Source organism: Phalangium opilio, unplaced genomic scaffold (genome assembly GCF_054372755.1).
Source record: "Phalangium opilio isolate 3A_F unplaced genomic scaffold, DU_Popi_V2 ptg000079l_1, whole genome shotgun sequence".
NCBI lineage: Eukaryota > Metazoa > Arthropoda > Arachnida > Opiliones > Phalangiidae > Phalangium > Phalangium opilio.
Window position 1 is genome coordinate 6,557,405 of NW_028324187.1, and position 21,003 is coordinate 6,578,407.

General features: G+C 42.3%; 2 protein-coding genes across 2 annotated transcripts; one reads left to right on the forward strand and one right to left on the reverse strand.

The window, feature by feature from the left end:
- The first annotated feature begins 9 nt into the window (after nucleotides 1–9).
- Nucleotides 10–17,475, forward strand: btv (dynein cytoplasmic heavy chain beethoven). Its single transcript, XM_089846046.1, has 35 exons — nucleotides 10–346; nucleotides 416–1,204; nucleotides 1,270–1,518; nucleotides 1,588–1,661; nucleotides 1,757–2,422; nucleotides 2,538–3,081; nucleotides 3,144–3,271; nucleotides 3,337–4,517; nucleotides 4,576–4,924; nucleotides 5,006–5,562; nucleotides 5,645–6,186; nucleotides 6,255–6,478; nucleotides 6,543–6,664; nucleotides 6,732–7,123; nucleotides 7,189–7,614; nucleotides 7,668–7,823; nucleotides 7,909–8,570; nucleotides 8,623–9,167; nucleotides 9,226–9,458; nucleotides 9,518–9,740; nucleotides 9,793–10,163; nucleotides 10,276–10,413; nucleotides 10,502–10,776; nucleotides 10,837–10,960; nucleotides 11,023–11,144; nucleotides 11,200–11,665; nucleotides 11,827–11,925; nucleotides 11,995–12,681; nucleotides 12,750–12,905; nucleotides 12,979–13,098; nucleotides 13,159–13,752; nucleotides 13,811–14,695; nucleotides 14,767–14,966; nucleotides 15,028–15,226; nucleotides 15,287–17,475. Exons 1-35 carry the CDS (start codon nucleotides 161–163, stop codon nucleotides 15,446–15,448), a joined length of 12,846 nt encoding a protein of 4,281 aa, XP_089702172.1. The 5' UTR covers nucleotides 10–160; the 3' UTR covers nucleotides 15,449–17,475.
- Nucleotides 17,072–19,499, reverse strand: LOC149654489 (cysteine-rich hydrophobic domain-containing protein 2). The gene is made up of 5 exons (XM_089846051.1): nucleotides 19,274–19,499; nucleotides 18,954–19,087; nucleotides 18,666–18,876; nucleotides 17,953–18,009; nucleotides 17,072–17,885 (listed from the first exon to the last, which is right to left on the reverse strand). Exons 2-5 carry the CDS (start codon nucleotides 19,073–19,075, stop codon nucleotides 17,775–17,777), a joined length of 501 nt encoding a protein of 166 aa, XP_089702177.1. The 5' UTR covers nucleotides 19,076–19,087; nucleotides 19,274–19,499; the 3' UTR covers nucleotides 17,072–17,774.
- Nucleotides 19,500–21,003: the final 1,504 nt, after the last annotated feature.

Sequence of the window (21,003 nt, forward strand, 5' to 3'; positions counted from 1 at the left end):
AAGGATAGAATCGGGGTTTTAATTTTTCCCGCCAAATATATTTTTTAACGGCTTATGTCCGTACCCGTTACCATGGCAACTGTTTGTTTGGCATATACGACTCAAGTTTCTCCCGCGTAAAATGGCTGTATGAGAACGTTCTTTTACGCGTCTTTTGAAAATGGATGAAGATGTAAGAAAAGATTATTTGTTCTCGACAATTAAGGACTTTTTCTCGATTACGAAAGAGAATTTATCGTCCGAATATCAAAATTCGAAAGAAATCAATTCGTTTTTAGACGATCAAAGATGCTTTGTTTTAAGCATCCAACAGGAAGATGCCGGTCATCTTTCAATCTCCAACAAGGTAAGCCTAGGCCTATCATTTGACGGTTGGTTACTGGTTAGGCTTAGGTTCTAAGCGAAATTCTTTCAGATTGAACCTAGTAACGAATGCAAAATACTAGTATTTTTCAAATTCCTTCCTGACGTCATAACGGGTGATAATTTTCGAAGTAATATCTATGTCACTTCGATAATGAAGTCACCCGTTGAAACATTATTTCATTCCATGAAAAAGGTGTTCACGCCGGTTTTGTTACAAAATAGGAACCAAGGCTTAAAATTAAACGCGAAATTACAAAATTTAATCGGGGAATTAGAAGCGGGGTTAGGGAAAATCGTTCAAAATGGCCGCGAAGATGACCCGGGGTTAGGAAATGATAACCAAGGCTTAGATGGTATAATTTCGCCGTTAGACGAATTTCAATACTGGCAAAATTCATCCGCCAATGGTAATGAAAGGGCTAGGCATTACTACTCTTTTTTCTCAAGTGTTGAAAGTCAATTTGGCTCTTTAACTTCGTTAACATTCGTCGAGTTTAAAGACTTGTTAGAAGCGACGTTTAATGTCTTAGACGATGTCTGGAAAGATGATGAACATTCGCCGCCATTTCCGCAAAATCGAATGGCCAATTTACTTAATGTTACCGGAAGCGCGGTTATTGAGTTTGTACAAGAGAAATTCAATTCAGTTAATCTTTGGAAAGACCCATTTTCCGAAGTTGAGGAACTACTTATTCAAAGTCGCGATGTATCCGAGACATGGATGGATACGTGCTACAAATTAACCACAATTTTTTGGCCTAATTTTGGCCTACATCCTTGGGAAGGGAGTCCGTTGGTTCCCGTGTACTTGGTCAATTTTCACGCTAGATTATTAGAGGTATCTTTATATCCTGGCCTCAGCTTTTATTATATGTAGCGATAAAACGGCGTTCTCCTTATTAGATTTCGCGGATTAGGAAGGTGGTAAGGCAATTACTTAAGTTACTGACAGTCCAGGAACAACGTATTCTGTCTTTGGACAAAGTCTTTGAACCATTTGAAGACATGAACGCGATACAATGCAATCCTTACACTCAAACTCTTTGGGAACGAGCCAAAGACAGACACGAACGGCTTCTGGTAGCACCTGAACGGGAAGTCGCTTCCAAACTTAGGGACCGTTTAAGACAGAATCAAAATAATATTCTTCAAGTATGCATTCTAGTTTTTGTTCCCCCACTCGGATCCTAAGTAATTAGAGATCGATATTCACTGTCCTAGTTGGTAGAAGAATTCAAAAAATATGGGGAATTGATTCGTAGACCAAGTATTTTAAAGGAATTGACGCCCGAGAGGTAATTGTAGATGTCTTCTGCTCTTTGTCCCAAATGACCTCTGACCCGGGTGACGAGATGAAGATCATTTTAGCTTGTTTTCTTTAACAAATCAGGGAGATTTTAATGACTCAATTAATTGAGTACATTAAGAATTTAAAAGAGGAATTTGCGTCTTCGAGTGGATCGGAGAAGGCTCCCTTGGACATCAACAACGTCACGACAGCCATCTCAGTCATCGTCTGGACCCGTCAATTAGAAGCCAGGGTTAAAGACATCGCCGGGTTACGCGACACCGTTCTGAAGGACTTGAACCAATACGACAAGGTCTCCGAGGACTTGAAAGAACTCCTGGAGGAATTGGGCGAATTCCACAAAGATCACTTTGATAATTGGTGCCGGGAGATCCAAGTCGGCATAAAGGACAATACCCTAAGTTTGGCCACTCAGAAAGCCGTCGTGTCTTTGAACGAAGACGGACAACCCGTGGTTAATTACAACCCGAGACTGGTGGCTATCATCCGGGAAGTGAGACATCTTAGGCTTTTGGGGTACAACATACCATCACGTATCTTGGAATTGGACGAAAAGGCCAGGAGATATTACAAGGACGCCAAGGATTTGCAACAGATCGTCAACTTTTATCGCACAATCGGACACCATATGATTCTAAGTCAACAACCGATGATGTTGGAGGCTGCCAGGCTTTTCACGCAACTTGTGACGGAGAAGAGTTCGGTTTCCTGGGACGATCCAGCCGCTCTTGACGCTTACATCAAAAGGTCAGTAATAGTGGTCAGGAAACAGCTCAGGGTCAACGTAGGGGATTGAAAGTCAGTGGTCCTATAAGTCTTTCAGAGGTATTTAGAGTAGGTGAGATCATAAACCATCTTTTAGGCTTCAAGAAGTGGTTCAGCGACTATCCCGCGAGAACCGTATGCTTCGTAAGCAACACTTTGCCATACTGGACAAAGTCCTGGCTCTAATGAACACCGACCTAAGCCGACACCAACAAAAATGGAAGAACACCTTGAACGACGTCCGTAGCTTAATGGCCAAATTAGAGGAACAAGGATTCTCGGCTGAATACGCCCGTCCTTGGAGAGCCCATTGGGACCGACAACTCTATAAGGCCTTGGAATGTCAGTACCGTCTGGGACTGGTCACCCTGAACGAGAATTTACCCGAGATCCGAGTTGATCTGACTTTCCGTAACGGACAGTTGCAATTTCGTCCTCCAACGGAGGAAATAAGGGCCAAGTACTTCACCCATATCAAGAAATACTTGAATATCCCCACCTTGTTCCGGGGTGTCAGTGACGTCACGGAAAATCTAATTTTCCCGATCATCGTCGATAGAAACGCGAATCTTTTTGTTAACGTTTACAAAAACGCCGAAAACCTCTTCGCCTCCCTGGAAGGCTTGAAGACGAAATTCACCGTAGGTTTTAATTAATAACGTCCATCATTAAAATTAATTTAATCTTAATTAACGCGTTGAAGGATTGGGTAGCCTTGGGTTCCTTAAATTTAGACGAGTTTGTTGAAAAAGTTTGCGTGACTCCGGATGACTGGAAGAATAACTTCCGGTTGGTCAAAGCCAAGAGTCAAGAATTTGGCAAAATTAACGTGTACGTTAATTAGGCCTATATTAATCTCAATTAAATTAGCACGCTTAGGGGAATTTTTAAAATAGGGAAGAAGAAAGGCTTGATTGCATCCTGGTCAGTTATTCCCCGGTCAAAGCCTTTGTGGACTACTTACTCTCGGAATTAGACTCCACCATGGTACGATGCCTTCATAGGTCCATCCAAAAGGAGGCTGAGCGATTGCGGGTCTTCTTGAATGACGCCATCGCGGTACTCTCTCAAAGACCTCAAACCGTCGACGAAGTCAAGGAGTCCAATTTGAAATGCGTCGAATTTAAGCAAAATCAACCCGAGATGCAAACCCTGTTCCGAGAAATGGAAGCCAAGAACGATTTTTTAGGGAAATGGGCCAGACGCTCCTTTAACGAGATGAACTATTTAGTCGGACAATGGGATCTCTTCGAGAAGTTGATGGAAAATCACCAAGAGCTGATTGGACAACAAGTAGAGATCTTAAAAGCCAGTATCGTCAGTCAGATGGAAAATTACCAGACTGATTTAGAGAGATTCCACGCAAGATGGAATCAGTTAAAACCAAAAGAGAATCTCCTGGAAGGAAGTTCCAGCGACGTTCAAAAGGCCATACTGGTCATCAAGGAAAAAAGACAGGAATTTAACGAAATCATGGTCACCAAGGATAAATTGACGTCAGATTGTCAACAATTCGATTTACCGGAAGCCGACTTCAGTCTTGTGAAAGAAATAGACGATGACCTCAGCAAGCAAGAACATATCTGGTTCCTCTTTGAGGAATTCAATTCGGGTCTCGAGGAAATGGCCAAGGAGGAATGGATCTTCTTCCGTTCCAAAGTGCACAAATTTGAATCGTTTTTAAGTGAATGGTTGGAAAAACTTGAAGGCTCCAATGAGGAGGAGACTACGATGGTCACCGCTTGTCTGTTGCGAGAAATCTCAAAGTATAAGGACGCTGTCCCCCTTTTCAAGTATTGCCGAGGAGATGTCTTTTCCAACCAACATTGGAACGAATTATTCGCTCTCTTGGGAATGGCCAATGTCCCCGTTGAAAATTTGACCTTTAGAGACTTTTTAAAGGTCAAAGAGGCCATCGTTGTCAATGGGCAGAACCTGAAAGAGTTGAATAACCGGGCGCAAGGGGAGATAATCGTTAGGGAAGCCTTGAACGAACTGGACGCCTGGGGAGCCAAAACAAAGTTTGCCCTCAGCGAACACCAAGATTGCAACGGAAACAAGTTAATGTTAATTAAAGGTTAGTTATTAATTTGTTTCAGTTTTTGATTATGGGTTAATGATACGCTTCGACGCAGAATGGCGTGACGTTCTGAATAAAATTGGCGATAACCAATGCCTATTGCAATCTTTGAAGGATTCGCCTTTCTATAGCTATTTCGCGGATAGGCTGACCATATGGGAGAGTCGATTGTCCACCCTAGACCAATGTCTGCAACAGTTGAATCAAATTCAACGCAAATGGGTCTATTTAGAACCGATTTTCGGTCGAGGAGCTTTGCCCTCCGAACAGTCTAGGTTCAAAGCGGTCAGCGACGATTTTAGGAACATCATGTTGGCCGTGGCCAGAGATGACCGCGTCTTGACTATCTCCAATAACCCCAATTTATTATCTACACTAAATATGATGTTGGATCAGCTACAACGGTAAGTCGACTTAAGTGCTAAGGCTAATTGGTCAGGTAGGGAAATTTTAAACATATCCATGCGCCCTCCCTCCTGGTAAAGATGCCAAAAAGCTCTGAACCAGTTCTTGGAGGAAAAACGGTCCCTGTTCCCTCGATTCTATTTCTTGGGGGACGAAGATCTGTTAGAGATCTTGGGTCAAGCGACGCAACCCAACATCATTCAAGCTCATTTGAAAAAACTATTCGGAGGGATCCATCGCGTGGATTTCGACGAGCAATCGGGGACAAGTATCGTCGCCATAAAATCCTTGCAAGGTGAACGTGTAGAGCTGCGTAACCCTATTCAAGTCATCCCACAAATCGAAGAATGGCTAGCGTCATTAGCCAAGGAGGTGCGTTACACCCTGAAGGAGTTGCTCCTGGAGAGTCTGGAACGCATTAGGGTTGATGGCAAGGCCGCTTTCGACCCATCCAAGTATCCTTCGCAGATACTGTGCCTGGTGGAACAGATAATCTTCACGGAAGAATGTGAAGCCGCCATTAAAAGTTCAACCTTGAACGAGTACTTGAAGACGACGCGAGCCCAATTGGATCTGTATACCAACTTGGATTTAAGTCAATCCGAAGAAGCTCATATCTTGGAGTTGAAAGTTAAAGGTAATTACCCCTTTTTGCTGTAATTACGGACGGGTTGTTGCGTCAATGGGCAATAGGTCACGGGTTAAATTCTCATTGTTAGCTCTTATTCTGGACATGATCTACTTTATCGAAGTGATCGAAGGGTTGATTGAGCATAACGTTAAGTCCTTAACGGAATGGCATTGGCAAAAACAACTGAGGTTCTATTTGGGACGCGATAAGGTGGTCGTTAGTCGAATGGTTGACGCCGAATTCGAGTACACCTACGAGTATCAAGGGAACGCCCCCAAATTGGTCCATACCCCATTGACGGATAAGTGTTACTTGACGCTTTGTCAAGGGATGCATCTGGGTATGGGTGGTAACCCGTACGGACCAGCGGGTACCGGGAAAACCGAGTCCGTCAAAGCCTTGGGTGCTCTCTTCGGGAGACAAGTACTAGTTTTTAATTGCGACGAAGGAATCGATGTCAAATCCATGAATAGGATCTTCGTCGGTTTGGTGAAATGCGGAGCTTTCGGATGTTTTGACGAGTTCAACCGATTAGAAGAATCGGTCCTTTCCGCTCTCTCCGTTCAGATTCAGACCATCCAATCGGCGCTCAGGAACCGATTGAACCAAATTGAACTGTCAAATAGAAAAGTACGACTCTATTAACTGAACGTTAACCCGTTCCAAAATATAATGCCGTGGATCCGTTTTCAACTCAGGTTGAAATTGACCCGAATTCGGGTATATTCATTACTTTGAACCCGGCCGGGAAAGGTTACGGTGGAAGGCAAAAACTGCCCGATAACTTGAAGCAACTTTTCCGACCAATCGCCATGACGAAACCCGACAACGAACTGATTGCCGAAGTCCTCTTGTTGTCCGAAGGATTCAAAGACTCCAGGACATTGGGACGTAAACTGGTCGCGATCTTCACACTCGCTAAGTACTTACCGACTTCAATCATGTTTTATTGAACTATTGGTACAATTTTTTCCCGCCGAATCTAGGGAGTTGTTGAGTGCTCAACAACATTACGATTGGGGTTTGAGAGCTTTAAAAACGGTTTTGCAAAGTTGCGGCGCTCAGTTGCAACGACACAAGAAACAAATGACAGAAAGCGACCAATCAGGTAATTAGCTAGGTCGAGGCGAAGGGGAGGGACTCTTTAATCTTCTTGTTCTGTTCTGTTCTAAAAGTTTCAGTGGACAAAGAATTTGAAAGCCAGTTGGTCGTCAAATGTCTCCGTATCAACACATTATCTAAGTTGACATTCTCGGACGCTCAACGTTTTGACGCTCTGGTTCTGGACGTGTTTCCGGGCGTCGAACTGACCGGCATTACATCCAGTACGTTGGAGGAAGCCGTTAGGGTGTCCTGCCAAGAGTTGAAGTTACTGACCAAGGACAATCAGGTCAAGAAGATTATGGAACTACACGCCCAATTGGAACAGAGGATGGGTGTGGTTATTGTCGGTCCCAGTGGATCTGGAAAGTCAACGCTTTGGAAAGTTCTACATCACGCCCTCAATAAAATCAATCAAAAGGTCAAACATTACGTCATGAATCCCAAGGCGATACCCAGGACCAAGGTCAGTCAATTCTGGACATTTTTATTCAAAAGAGGGCAATTAGGTGTTGTTGATATCTTTATTAGCTCCTTGGCTACATCGACATGGACACCCGCGAATGGCACGATGGTGTCTTGACTCGTAGCGCGCGTCTGGTGGCGAAAGAGTCATCAGACGTCCACTCCTGGATCGTCTGTGACGGGGACATTGACCCCGAATGGATAGAATCCTTAAACTCCGTCCTGGATGACAACCGTCTTTTAACCATGCCCTCGGGAGAACGAATCCAATTCGGACCCAATATCAATTTCCTCTTCGAGACGCACGATTTGAGTTGCGCCTCACCGGCCACCATCTCCAGGATGGGCATCATTTTCTTAAGTGACGAAGATACTAACGTCAAGGCCCTCGTCGAATCGTGGCTTCAACATCAAGACGAGGAAAACGTCCGTTCTTTGAAACTCTTTATCGATGACTATTTTTACAGAGCCTTGGAATTGGTCCTTAAGTTGGTATGGTAAGGTTAGTTTTCGTGTTCTTCTAAGTACTTAATGAAAATTTTCAGAATGAGGTAGTGGTGGAGACGAGTTTGGTGGGACTGGTTCTAAACGGATTGTCGCACTTAATTGGGGTTAAAACCAAGACACACTTTGTCTCCGCCTTGGTCCGCGGTTTGGCCAATAACTTGAAGAAAGAGGCCAAGGAAACCTTCGTCAAAGAGGTAATGTACTTCAATGCATCCTTACCACCACGCGATCGGTTTAAGAGGCGCGTTAGTTTTTGATGAAACACTCTTGGTACTGAAGGTGTTTTCATGGACGGGTGAACCAATCCCCGACACCCGTTCACCTTTGAACTTCACGTACGACGATAAACGTGACGTGATTCAAGCTTGCCAAGCCCAATCTAGCACTCCCACCCTAAGCCTAGAGGATTTAACCATGGAAACATTGCCCGTAGTGGAAACTGTCGACGTCACCAATATGGTCGACTCAGTTAGACCTTGGCTGAAATCGGAGAGTTTACAACCGTTCCTATTGGTCGGTCCGGAAGGTTGTGGCAAGAAATTGCTCTTGCAGCATTGTTTCGATGAGTTTCATTCCGTCAGGGTCGCCATGATACATTGCTCGGCCCAAACAACTCCCGCGCATGTGCAACAGAAACTATCTCAAACTTGTATGACGGTCAGCTCGCATTCAGGACGCGTTCTCCGACCCAAGGATTGCGAGAGGTTGATAGTCTACCTCAAGGACGTCAATTTACCCAAACCTGATAAATGGGGTACTTGTCAGCTGGTCGCTTGGCTACAACAAGTACTTACTTACCGGGGATACTACGAGGATGAAAATTTGGAATGGCTCGGATTGGAATCCATTCAATTTGTCGCTAGTATGACACGAGGGACTTCATTGGGACGTCATAAATTGTCTACGAGATTCACCTCAGTTGTCCGCCTTTGTTCCATCGAGTAAGTACTTAGAATTATCACAAATCAATTCAGGTGCTAACCAATTTTTCAGCTACCCAACGAAGGAGCAATTGCAACGGGTTTACCAAGCGTATCTGCAACCCGTCCTACACCACTTAGTCGGTGATAATCCAACATGGAACAGCGTTGCAAAAATTCACCAACTTTCCAGTTCGATGATCGAACTCTTGGACCAACTCCGTTCCGCGTTTAGTCAAGATACGTACGGACATTACAAATTCACGCCTCAACACTTGACAGAATGGGCGTTAAAGTTGGTTCGCTACGAACTAAACCCTGATGAGCGAGCGGACCAATCAGCGACCAAGATATTAGAGATTTGGACCTATCAGGCTGCCAGACTCTTTAGAGACAGATTGGTCAATCACGAATCTAGACTCAAATTCGACGCAATTTTGGCGCAAGTATTGAGGAACGACTGGGGGATGGATATTCTATCCAATTTGGAAGGGATCTATTACGTCAGTTGGGGTTCTTCCCCTCGTCAGGTGGAAGTACCACATTTTGGGAAACCGTTGGCCAAGTTGACGACGGATGACTGGGAAAATGTGGTGCAGAAAGGGATACGTCTTTACGGTAAATATTTTATCGTGGCTAATTCAAGATGCCATGACGCCAATTGATGTTCCTATAGGTCACGAAGTGCAGGAGGTCAATATGGTCGTCTTCAAAGAAGTCCTTAATAATTTTGCCAAAATTGACAATGTCCTGACTTGTCCCGGAGGTTCTTTACTGTTAGCGGGTGTCAGTGGTGTTGGGCGAAGGTTGGGTGCCGCCATCGTCTCTCATATGCACCAATACACCCTCTTTACACCAAAATTACACCGATTATATGGAGTGAAACATTTCAAGAACGACTTGAAATCGGTAGGCCTTAGATTCTATAATCTGTGGAATTTGGGAGGTTTACTAAAGAGTATCGGTAGGTTATGCAATTGGCGGGTATTGATGACCAACAAGTGGTCTTCTTATTGGAGGACCGTAATTTCTTCGAGGCGCAGTTTTTGGAACTGATTAACAGTCTCTTGGCAGCTGGTGAAGTACCCGGATTGTACAACCCTGAGGAATTGGAGGCCATCTTGAATCCATTACGAGATCAAGCTTCCCAGGATAACTGGCGGGAATCATTGGCCAATTACTTCGCCATGAGTAAGTTATCTCCGACTTGCTACCTTGCACAATACCTTACCATTCTTTCCAGAGGTAAAGAAGAACTTGCACGTGGTTCTGGTCCTGGATTTCTCCAACAGCGACTTTAGCGTCAATTGCGAGAGTAACCCTTCGTTGTACAAGTACTGCAGTTTCCAATGGTTGGAAGGTTGGAGCCGGGACAGTTTATTGCGCGTGCCAGGAATGATCCTGACGCGACTGAGTCAAGACGAGAACCCTGTAGGGACCCAAGTTCAGCCCATCGATGGAGGGGATTCGTTATTATCAGCCTTCCTTAAGATCCAAGATACGGTTCCCAGGAAATTGTCAACTCCCAGACATTACATTGTGTTGATACGTAATTACTGGGCCATTTATAGCCGCAAACGACAATTCTTTCAAACCAAAAAGACGCATTTGAGCGTAAGTACCCTAAACTCTTTCTTTTTTGTTTTAATTCGCGTCAGGGCCTTTGGAAATTGGTGTCAAAAGGTCAGTCCTTAACATTAAGTTAATTCTAATTGAATGAAACAAGGCTGGGGTTTCCAAATTGAACGAAGCCAAAGTACTGGTCGACAAACTGAAATCGGAAGCCGGAGAACAGAGCAAGTTGCTTGTGGAAAAGCAAGCGGAAGCCGATGACGCATTGAGACAAATTACCAGCAGCATGACGGCAAGTTTGATCATTAACAATTTTTATTTTTGGGGCTTGGGATAGGGACATACTCCTCCAACTTCCGAGAGTTTTTGGACTATTTCAGAGTACTTCCGAACAGAAAACGGAAATGGAGACATTGAAAGCGTCCATGGAGAAAGAGAACGTCAAACTAGAACGGCGTAAGAAAGAGATTGACTTGGAATTAGCGGAAATAGAACCATTAATCCAAGAAGCCAAATCGGCCGTCGGTAATATTAAATCGGAATCACTCTCCGAGATCAGATCCCTCAGAGCCCCGCCTGACGTCATCAGGGACATTTTAGAAGGTGTCCTGCGTCTTATGGGTATATTTGATACTTCGTGGGTCAGCATGAAGAGGTAAGTACGCCAATAGTTCATAAATCTCTTGCATGGTTCCTTTAATTGTCCCGTTTACAGTTTTTTGGCCAAACGTGGTGTCAAGGACGAAATCATGACGTACGATTGTCGCAAAATTTCCTCGGAGATTCGGGACAGTGTCGAAGCCTTATTGAGGAAGAATGCTGATTCGTTTGATGCCAAAGTAAGTTGATATTTCGACCCTGAGGTCATGAACCTACACTTCCCTCACCCTTTTTCCCCCAGAATGCAAAGCGCGCATCGGCTGCAGCGGCACCCTTAGCGGCATGGGTAAAAGCCAACGTCAAGTACGCCAAAGTTCTGGAGAAAATCCAACCCTTGGAACAAGAACAATCCAAATTACAAAAGTAAGTCGAACTGGTAATTATTGGGGTCAGTCCGGGCCTAAAATTTGACCATTAGGAATCTTTCGACGGCCGAAAACCGTATAAGTAAGTTGGGCAGCGCTTTGGTCAGCGTCGAAAACGAGGTGGCCACACTCAGGGACAAATTAAACCAGTTCACGAAAGAAGCGGCGCAAATAGAAATAAATCTACGCAACGCTAATGAAACCATCAAAGCTGCCGAGTCCTTGGTTTTGCAGTTGGACAGCGAGTTCCAGCGGTGGACGCACCAACTGGGAACCATTGATAAAGAACTGTCTCAACTACCGCCACAATGTCTATTGGCGGCTGCCTTCGTGACGTATTTATCAGGGGCCTCCGAGGACGCGCGAATGACCAACGTTCAAAGATGGACAGAAACTCTAGGACTATCTTCCTTTGATTTGTCACAGTTCCTAAGTACTGAACAGGAAGAACTGACTTGGAAGTCGGAAGGATTGCCGGCTGACCCTCTCTCCGTTCAAAATGCAATTATTATATTACAGGTAAGTTCCCTACCAATCTTTACTCGTATTCTTTAGATAAATGAGTTAATTACTTTCACGCTGTCAGATTTCGGGACTTAAACTCGGGGTAATGTATAGAGAATAGTTATAAGCCTACCGAGTAGGCCAATTGGTCTACTTTTTAACTTATTGGTTTACAGACCACACTTTGCCCCATTTTGGTCGATCCTGCCGGTAGAGCGACTGAATGGTTAAAAGAACATTGGAAGGCTTCTAATATCGAAGTCCTTAAGCCGAACGTAAGTATCCTTGGGTGACTTGTGGGTTCATGTGGACCTTCCTGACGTTTTCCGTACGTCTGTTCAAAGGACAACAATTTCGTTACGTCTATCGAATTAGCGGTACGTTTCGGTAAAACCATCCTTATCGAGGACATTGACAGTTTGGAGCCATTCCTGTTCCCGTTGTTTCGCGGCGACTTGATATGTCAAGGACCGCGATACGTCATCCAAATCGGCGAGAAACTGGTCGATTACAACGAGAATTTCCGAATTTTCTTAGCCACTTCCAACGCCAACTTGGAAATGGCCCCTCACGTTGAATCCTTATTGACAACTGTCAACTTCACGACGACCAAAGCGGGTTTAACGGGACAATTACTAGCCGCCGTTCTTCTTCACGAGAAACCGGAACTGGAAAAAGGTAGGACGGAATTGTTGCGGCAGGAGGAAAGTTACAAGTTGCGTTTGACCCAACTGGAGGAGTCATTACTTGAGGAATTGGCTTCGGCCAAAGGAAACATCTTGGAGAATAAGGAGTTAATTGATTCCTTGAACGAGACAAAGTCCAGTGGCAAAAAGATCGTCACCGCTCTGGAAGAATCGCGGCAATTGCAGTTGTCCTTGGAGGAGGAGAGGAAGGCTTTCTTGCCCTTGGCGCAATTCGCTAGTACACTCTACTTCCTCTTTTCCGAACTGAATAAGTTGAATACCATGTATCGCTTCAGTTTGTCCTCTTTTGTCCGGTTGTTTGAACAAGCCCTGACCAATAAATCCGTAAGTACTTGTACAGCTAACTTTAAATGACCGGGGAATGTTGAAAATTGGTAATTACTAAATATTAGAGTAATGGTAACGCTGATGAGAGAAACAAGGAGTTGATAACCAGCCTTCTCCATTTGACTTACTCGTACATTTGTCGTTCCATCTTCAAGGCTGACCATTTAACCTTTGCCCTGCATTTAATTCACGGGATATGCCCTCAACTATTTCAACCCAATGTACGACGCCATTTTTTTAGATCTAAACCTATAATAGACCTAAATACCTGAGGCCTATTTATTTATTGGTCAGGAATGGGAAGCTTTTGTGGGAACGTTAGTCACAGACGTAAAATTAGACAAAGACGAGATGAAATCGGGATTACCGAGTTGGTTAGACGAAAATAGAGCCTTGGCCATCGCCTTACTTAAAGTACGTTATACTTAAAATTTACTCGGAAGAAGTGGTAAGTAATTGATTGAACGTACGCAGTCGTCGTTTCCGGACTTTTACAACAATTTACAACTGAACGAGGCCAATTTGTGGAATAGCTTCTCGACAAGTAGTCAATGCGAACAAGCCATCCCTAACGTGGTTTCCTCCAAGATATCTCAGTTTCAGCGTGTCCTATTGGTTCAAAGTCTAAAACCAGAACGTCTTCATAGCGCCCTGATTCAATTCGCCACCAAAGTACTTGGTCTGAAGGAATTGGCGCCTCCCGCACTTAACTTGAAGCAGGTTTATCGAAGAGAGAGTGTGGCGTCCGAACCCATATTGATTATTGTCTCACCGGGAACCGATCCTTCCCACGAGTTGTCCGAAATATCCTCAAATATTGTCGGAAGCGAAAAGTACTTCGAGGTGTCCATGGGTCAAGGTCAAATGGAAATTGCCTCCCGTTACTTGAAGGATTGCGCCAGAGATGGAAGTTGGTTGTGTCTGAAGAATCTGCACTTGGTTACAAGATGGTTACCGGTTCTGGTCAAGGAACTGAATGCCATCCAACCGCACCCCGAGTTCCGTTTATGGTTAACTTCGGAATCTCATCCCAAATTCTCACCAACTTTGCTTCAAATGTGTTTAAAGGTAAGTAACTGCGCAATGGGTCAATGGACTGTCGCTTTGATACTTGTCGGGGGTTCAGATCACTCTAGAAGCGCCACCAGGCGTCAAGAAGAACCTGATGAGAACGTACGACTCGTGGACGCCACAACTGGTAGCCGAGAGCGGAAACGTCACCAGGTCACAGGCTTTATTCTCTTTGGCTTGGTTCCACGCCATCGTCCAAGAAAGACGTACCTACATTCCTCAAGGTTGGACAAAGTTCTACGAATTCAGTTTGGGCGATTTACGAGCCGGCGTCCAAGTCATCGATCAACTCTTCAAGAAGTCCCAAGGTCGGGATGTTCAATGGCAATTCATTCAGGGATTATTGGAGTCGGCCGTTTACGGAGGACACGTGGACAATCCCTTCGACACGCGTGTCCTGGACTCCTACGTCACGCGTTTTTTCAACGACTACGTCTTCAGGAACCGTAACCCATTATCGGGTGACGTGGTCATCCCCGTTTCGACCGATTACAAAGAGTTCGTTCAATTTGTCAACCGACTTCCGGACGCCGATCGCCCCGCTTACTTTGGTTTACCAGTTAACATCGAACAATCGGCGCAGAGATCGTGGAGTACTTTGGTCATATCCCAATTGAAAACTCTTCAGAGGCCTATGGATGGCGGACACAAGTTGGATATACAAAGATGGAACTCGGAATTATCCCCCATCCTTAATTTATGGAAGAAGTTGAACCAAGGAGCCCAATTGATCCAGATGAGGCTGACGGCACCCGGAGAAGATTCGGACGCGGCCAAGGAACTTCCGCTCCAAGCATTTGTCAAATTGGAACATTATAACGGTATCCAATTAGTTCAAAAGATTCACGCGTCTTTGGCCACTTTGAGTAAGGTCATCAGAGGAGCCTCGCTTCTCACCAGAGAAGTTCACGACTTGGCTTCGTCCTTATTGAAACACGAGGTAGGTAAATCATTTGTGTTCAATCCCTCCCAGGAACCATTGCGAATATCGGGGTTTGGGGAATATTTTAGACACCGTTTTCGTGGCTAAAGTTATGGGAAGGACCCGACGATCCTTTGTTGTATTTACGAGGGATCATGAGTCGGGCCTTGGCGTTGCGAAACTGGTTGAAGAAATGCGAAACGGGACAGCTTCTTGAAGAACCGCTGGACCTATCGGAACTGTTCCACCCTGACACCTTTCTTAATGCCTTGCGACAACAAACTGCCAGGTAAAGGGTCGACGACGCGTCCTTGATGAACTCCTTCGTATAACGAACGTGCCTCCAACAGGCAACTGAAAGAACCCATGGACTTCTTGAAATTCACCAGTAGTTGGCAAGGCAAGAACTCCAGCCTGAAACAAGGCGTTATGATTAGCGGAATCCAACTGGAAGGATGTCTTTTTGACGGTGTTCGGTTGACGGATTGCCTTCACGATTCTCCGACAATCAGCGCCGTTCCCCCCTGTCTGGTCGCGTGGATTCATAAGGTAAGCCCCGTTCCCTCATTATAGTCTATACCCTGAGCTAAACAACTCTTTTGTCCTTAGGACACGCCGCTTCCTTATCGGAACGACGAGTTTCTGTCCTTACCCGTTTATTTCACATCTACTCGCGAGAAAATAGTCACTTCTCTATTGGTTCCTTGCGCTAAAGGGCAAGCTAGTCATTGGCTGCAATGCGGTAGCGCCTTTTTCTTAAAAAACGCCTAATTCTCTCTCTTAGCCTATCCTTACTCCCTGTTTCTCTGTCTGTCCTTCAGTTAAAATCAAAGATATCCGTCCAATCATTACGTAGTCTAGTCCCCTCGATGTGTGATATTTACAGTTTGGGATATAGCACACTTTCTCTGGTCCAAAACCAGTTTATTAATATGCTTGGACTAGTTTTTAAATTCAAGAAGTAGGGGTTTAGTGGTCCTTAGGACCAGAACAAAGGCGGGGGGACTAGTCCGGAGACCAGTTTATTATTTCCCACATTAGGGGGTCACTGGTCCCAAGCAGGCTGGGAAATAGCACACTTCCTCTGGTCCAAAACCAGTTTATTAATTGCTTGGACTAGTTTTTTAATTCAAAAAGTGGGTGTTACTGGTCCTCGGGACCAGTTTATTAATTGCAAATCTATTGGAGAACAAAGGCTGGGACCAGTCCGGAGACCAATTAATTATTTCGGGGACTAGAGGGGTCACTAATCCCAAGGACTAGTTTAAAAAATATTTTTATTTCCCAGCCTGGTCCCAAGGACTAGTTCAAAAAATATATTCTTATTTCCCAGGCTGCAACGTGATATATAGGGTTAAGACTAAACTTCCCCTATGTTGATCCAAAGATGGATAGATCACGGAGCTATATTGTAGAAGGAGTAGAGACTAGGCCTGAAGGCCTCTACGGCCTAGACATAAGCTTTGGTACTAGTGCTCCGCGCCCAATTTTCGCGCATACCTAGCCTATTATGTTAACAATCTCTGACGTCACGTGTTTTAAAGAAGGCGTCGTTTTCTTCTTTCCCGGCTTAATTAATTCTTTGAATATTTTCCATATTATAGTTAATATAAATAGAAATAATAATAAAAATAAAAATTTAAATAAGATTTGCAAACCGTTGAGAAACTCCCGTCACCCGGGCCGGACTCGATACACAAAAGACCGAGGCTTAACCCTCCTGAACGTTCGTAGCTCGCGGCCATCTTTATTGTTTACATGGGCTCGCCTAGGTTTGGAGGGAGGGTCAAAATTCATACCCCCTTTTTATGGACAAATAAGGTCTAGCTTTTTTTAATAGAGAGGAAGCTACGAGTCTCTACTCCTTCTACAATACAGCTCCGTGGATAGATTGGGACTCCAACGTTACCAGTCCGTCAAAGTCCTAAGTTTTGTTTGAACTTTGAAGCAGTCTGGGAAATAGCACACTTCCTCTGGTCCAAAACCAGTTTATTAATTGCTAGGACTAGTTTTTTAATTCAAAAAGTGGGGGTTACTTGTCCTCGGGACCAGTTTATTTATTGCAAATCTATAGGAGAACAAAGGCTGGGACCACTCCGGAGACCAGTTTATTATTTAGGACACTAGGGGGGTCACTGGTCCCAAGGACAAGTTTAAAAATTATGCTTATTTCCCAGCCTGCTTTGAAGTAGTAACTAAAGTCTTTGGAAGTTTGGATCCATATACTGGAATGTTTTCTATAGTATTTTTGATAAGGGTTAGGAATAAGCCTTGGCCAAGCTAGTGTCCATGCTCTTCTATGTCCAGGTAAAAACTTATATAGAATTATATTTAAATAAAATATTACATTTAATTCAATATTTTAAATGCGTTTAATTGACAAAAAAGTCAAGATAAAGTGATATTGTTGCAATTGCAATTTATTTAAAAGAAAAACAATTCAGCCCGTGTGATTTCAAAGGAAAAGTCTACCCAAGACTAAATTAATTAATTTTTTCTTTATTTATTTATTTAATAGTTTAATACCGGTTAAATTTAGTTGTTTTTTTAAAAAAAGGCACTTATTGCTGCATTTTTATTTTTGTTACAATACGTCTTGTCTTGGTCCAAAAATGTGATCGCGTACATCTGTTGTTGTTGTTTTTTTCTTCTTTAATACTGCAAAATCTACAATACATTTGGTTCCGTGAAGTCGTGAACTTCGTTCCTTTTAATTTATACAGTTTTTTTTTTTTTTAAGGCATGAAGCGCGTTAATTTAAATTAATTTAGAGAGAGAGAGGGAGAGATCTGGGTTAATTTAATTAATTAATTAAACTTAATTAAGCGTCGGACAACAATTTTGAGGTTAAAATGAATTCAATTAATCCTTTCTTTTACACGGATGATATCACAGACTTTTACGTAGATTGACTGTTTTTTTTTAACAAGGTGTGGTTAGTTTCTATTTCGTTTTTAATGATATTTAAAAATAATTGGTGATGATTAAGGTTTAATGTTATTAAACTCTTAATGTTAATGTAGGAAATAATATAAGGCCTAAAGAAAAAATATTAAATGAAATTTAATTTTAATCGCGCCATTTTTGATGAAGAATTTCAATCGGGTCTATGAATGGGCACTTTTGGTACAAACTCTACTAATAAAACATATTCCATCATACTATTAGAGTCACAACGTTGCTTGGTTAATCTCCAATGCAACCCCAACTAAAAATAGACCAAAAATAGGTCAGATATCAATGGAAATTTAAATACCTACCCATTCACAACCTACTTTATGATATAAATGACTATTTTCCCATTCTAATACTTTCTCTATGGAGTGTTTTGTCTGTAAAGGTTTAATTTAAATTATTTTTAGCCCTAATTAACATTAATAAGCCTATAATTAACATTAATAAGCCTATAATTAACATTAAACAGCCAATAATTAACATTAATAAGCCTATAATTAACATTAATAAGCCTATAATTAACATTAATAAGCCTATAATTCACATTAATAAGCCTATAATTAACATTAATAAGCCTATAATTAACATTAATAAGCCTATAACTAACATTAATAAGCCTATAATTAACATTAATAAGCCTATGATTAACATTAATAAGCCTATGATTAACATTAATAAGCCTATGATTAACATTAATAAGCCTATGATTAACATTAATAAGCCTATGATTAACATTAATAAGCCTATGATTAACATTAATAAGCCTATGATTAACATTAATAAGCCTATGATTAACATTAATAAGCCTATGATTAACATTAATAAGCCTATAATTCACATTAATAAGCCTATAATTCACATTAATAAGCCTATAATTCACATTAATAAGCCTATAATTAACATTAATAAGCCTATAATTAACATTAATAAGCCTATAATTAACATTAATAAACCTATAATTACATTAATAAGCCTATAATTAACATTAATAAGCCTATAATTAACTTTAAATGATGGATAAAGTCTTACTTACCCTTTTGCTAAGACAAACAACAGGCCATAGAGAGCAACCTAATGTGCAACAGCAACAAAGACAACCGCAAAACAACCATTTTACATTGACAGGTAATGTTTTTTTCAATACGCTGTTAATACGGAGGATGGTTGCTTTATATTCTTCGGGAGCAACTTTAGCGGAGAGTGTTGATGGGAAATCAGTCTCAAAACGGTTACTTAAACCAAATCTATGTTGAAAAGTTGTTAAACTTTGTCAGAAATGAAAAGGAATGTTAGTTTAGGTTATAATTATAATTATAATTACACAGTCATATTTCCCGCTCCGCTAATTACAACTGGTTCGGGAATGGAGGTGAACATTGAATCATCCATTATTCTTTCTTCCGTTTCTTCTTCATCTTCATAGATTGCGTCAAAATCTGCCATAGCCAAGGCTTACTTGCAAATAGAAATTTTCGTTTTCGTTTTCGTTTCTATTATATTTATTCTTAAATTTTTGATAGGAATTTTAGTTCAGTTAATTTTTTAATGGTTATTAACTAAGATTAAAGTTATAATATAAGTCTAATTTCTAATTAATGAGTCAGGACTGGAGCACTCAAGGATGCATTGCTCAGTGCTCACGTTAATTTTCTTGGAAAGTGTCTGTGAAGATATCGCGATTCGTGTTCTCGAATAGCTTAATTATAAGCCTTAAAAAGTCGTAAATTAATCATTTTTTACGTTTTAATTTTCGATAGTTAATTTTAATGAAATATCCGTAATTATTTTAAAAGTTTACGGTTACGGAGAAGCCATGGAGGAAGGATTACGACGTATTGACTGTATGTATGTTAGTTAGGCCATAGCCCACTCGATCACGCGCAACACGACGCAAGCTGCTCGCGCTATAGAAGCCCGTTCAAACACGGAGCTTCTATTACAAAGAATTCGATTTACACGTATAAGCGCAACTTTAGAAGATTATTCAAAGGAACCCAAAATTAACATTAAGTTCTATGGGAGGAGGTAGCTTTTTTGGCCAGATCCTTTGTCCTATACATCCGAATGACCTGAAATTTTAATGAGACGTGTGTTTTGGCGTGTTTTATTATATTTAAAAGGGTCCAAGCTTCTAGAGTGGATAGTTTTTCTTATAAAAATTATTTTCCAAAGTCAAAATGATGGCTTCAGTGCTAAGACTGAATATATCTTCGGATCTGCTGGTCCAAATGTCCTGAAATTTGAATGAGAGGTGTGCCACAATATATTCTTTGCTATTAAAAAGATTCAAGCTTTTAGAGTCGATAGATATTTTTTAATAACAGTTAATTTCCAATGTCAAAATTGTAAATTCAGTATTTTACCCACAATATATTTGGATCTAATGGTCCAAATGTAATGAAACTAATGAGAGGTGTGTGTTCTTTCGTATTAGCTAGGTGTGTTTAGAGTTGCATATTTGTATCGTATTATTAACTATTATTTGCTAACGTAGTATTAGAGGTTTCATAAATTTGATATTTGAGATGGCCCACCGATATACCTTAAGTTCTTAGTAGTACACTGATTACAATCAGATGTCCTTACCCCCCCCCTCCCAGTATTTTCAATGAATATTTAAAAACTAACAAATTTTAGACTCGTTTAGCTAACCCACCCTGTAACGCACTCGTTTAGCTAACCCACCCTGTAACGCACTCGTTTAGCTAACCCACCCTGTAACGCACTCGTTTAGCTAACCCACCCTGTAACGCACTCGTTTAGCTAACCCACCCTGTAACGCACTCGTTTAGCTAACCCACCCTGTAACGCACTCGTTTAGCTAACCCACCCTGTAACGCACTCGTTTAGCTAACCCACCCTGTAACGCACTCGTTTAGCTAACCCACCCTGTAACGCACTCGTTTAGCTAACCCACCCTGTAACGCACTCGTTTAGCTAACCCACCCTGTAACGCACTCGTTTAGCTAACCCACCCTGTAACGCACTCGTTTAGCTAACCCACCCTGTAACGCACTCGTTTAGCTAACCCACCCTGTAACGCACTCGTTTAGCTAACCCACCCTGTAACGCACTCGTTTAGCTAACCCACCCTGTAACGCACTCGTTTAGCTAACCCACCCTGTAACGCACTCGTTTAGCTAACCCACCCTGTAACGCACTCGTTTAGAAACTTTGGAGGCTCGTAACTCTGGTTCTACTAGAGATACGGGGATGCCCTTTGAGTATGTTATAGTCCAATTTGTCCCCCATCCAACCATGGGCTACGACAAACAGGGGCCGAGTAATTAAGCAAAACGTAAATTAACAACCCCCTCCATAGGAATAGCATTACCCTAAACTTTGGAGGCTCGTAACTCTGGAAAATTCAG

Coding starts and splice junctions, on each gene's coding strand:
- btv (XM_089846046.1), top strand. CDS start 161: ATGGATGAAGATGTAAGAAAAGATTATTTGTTCTCGACAATTAAGGAC. Junction 1,205..1,269: donor TTCACGCTAGATTATTAGAG/GTATCTTTATAT, acceptor TCTCCTTATTAG/ATTTCGCGGATTAGGAAGGT. Junction 6,187..6,254: donor TTGAACTGTCAAATAGAAAA/GTACGACTCTAT, acceptor TTTTCAACTCAG/GTTGAAATTGACCCGAATTC.
- LOC149654489 (XM_089846051.1), bottom strand. CDS start 19,075: ATGGCAGATTTTGACGCAATCTATGAAGATGAAGAAGAAACGGAAGAA. Junction 18,877..18,953: donor GGAGCGGGAAATATGACTGT/GTAATTATAATT, acceptor TTTTCAACATAG/ATTTGGTTTAAGTAACCGTT. Junction 17,886..17,952: donor ATAGTCATTTATATCATAAA/GTAGGTTGTGAA, acceptor GTCTATTTTTAG/TTGGGGTTGCATTGGAGATT.